This window comes from Lepidothrix coronata, unplaced genomic scaffold, assembly GCF_001604755.1.
Source record: "Lepidothrix coronata isolate B3197 unplaced genomic scaffold, Lepidothrix_coronata-1.0 Scaffold147, whole genome shotgun sequence".
Taxonomy (NCBI): Eukaryota; Metazoa; Chordata; class Aves; order Passeriformes; family Pipridae; genus Lepidothrix; species Lepidothrix coronata.
The window spans coordinates 1,198,779-1,199,942 of NW_016690327.1; the positions used below are offsets into that span (position 1 = coordinate 1,198,779).

General features: G+C 58.3%; 1 protein-coding gene across 2 annotated transcripts in view; it reads right to left on the reverse strand.

Moving 5' to 3' along the window:
- The window catches only part of LOC108503882, a 4,253-nt gene extending 3,106 nt beyond the window's left edge, over positions 1 to 1,147 (reverse strand). Inside the window, exons 1-3 of one of the 2 annotated variants that reach the window (XM_017828293.1) lie at positions 1,086 to 1,147; positions 714 to 881; positions 179 to 229 (exon numbers count right to left, since the gene is read on the reverse strand). In XM_017828293.1, the coding sequence (XP_017683782.1) occupies positions 179 to 229; positions 714 to 867 (205 nt within the window). In that variant the 5' untranslated portion in view covers positions 868 to 881; positions 1,086 to 1,147. Of the gene's footprint in view, positions 1 to 178; positions 230 to 713; positions 906 to 1,085 lie in introns of both variants that reach the window. The other variant, XM_017828292.1, reaches the window with a different exon arrangement.
- Between the last annotated feature and the right edge of the window lie 17 nt (positions 1,148 to 1,164).

A 1,164-nucleotide genomic window follows, 5' to 3' on the forward strand; every position in this document is an offset into this window, starting at 1 on the left:
CCTGGGCAGGACAGGAACAGTGGGCAGGGCTGCAGCACTGATTCCAGGCCAGTGCTGCCCCCTCCTCCACAGCAGCACCCCAATTCCCCCCAGCAATCCCAGCCCCAGCCCAGCCCAGTCCCCACACCCAGACGGGGCTGGCACTGGGCAGTGAACCCGAGCACTGCCAGACCCTCACCTGCTCTGACTGTGGTTCCAGTGGTGGCTTTTTTAGCTCTCTTTCTCAATCCTAAGAAAGAAAATAGCAGGAGGGCAGAAATGTGGGCAGTAGAGCTCTTCCCAGGCTGAGCCCAGTTTCCTGTACCAGGCAGGGCAGGGGGTTGGAGCAGCAGCTCCCCCAGGCCCCCCTGCATTCAGCTCACCCCGGCCCCTGCACATCCCACAGCCCACAGACACCCTGCCCTGCCCTGACCTGACCTGCCCAATGCAACCCACTGACCCAGAACAGCACAGGACACACAGCCCGTGTCAGCCCCGTGTGTCACCTGTCACCAGCACAAGGTGAATCAAACACAGTTTAGAACAAACTCAGCCACCACCTTGCCAGCCCCTCGCTGTGCTCCAGCACATCCCCAGCTCTCAAGAGGGCAGCTGAGTCACTGGGGATCTGTGGGGGCTTCCCAGCACCTGCCAGGCTGCCTGGGAGAGACCTCAGGATGAGGCACCTGCCTGGATTCTCTTGGGTTTGTTACCTGGAATATTGTTATCCTCACCTTTGCCGCCTGGACTTGTCTTCTCAGGTTCCTCAAATGCAATTGGCACCGACTCCAATCTGTAATATTCATTTTCCTCCTCAAAATTCTTTTGTGGAGATACTTCCTCATCTTCCCTTGTTTCCACCTGGGTTTTCAGGACTGTATTTGCCATCTTGGCACCGTTTGCTGCACCGAGTGACACCAGGGTAGCTGTCAGCCCGATTTTGGCATTAAGAGAGAAACCTGCAGTTCCAGGCCAGTGCTGCCCCTCACTCACACAAACATTCTGAGTCTCCCCAGCCCCAGCACTCACAGCCCCCGGCCTGGCCAGGTCCCCCAGAAGCAGACAGGGCTGGGTGCAGGCAGTGAACCCGAGTGCCAGACCCTCACCTGCTCCGATCGGGCTCCGTTACCTCTGTGTCTCACTGCGAAGAGTGAAACTGAAACGGCAGGAGGGCAGGCAGGAAAA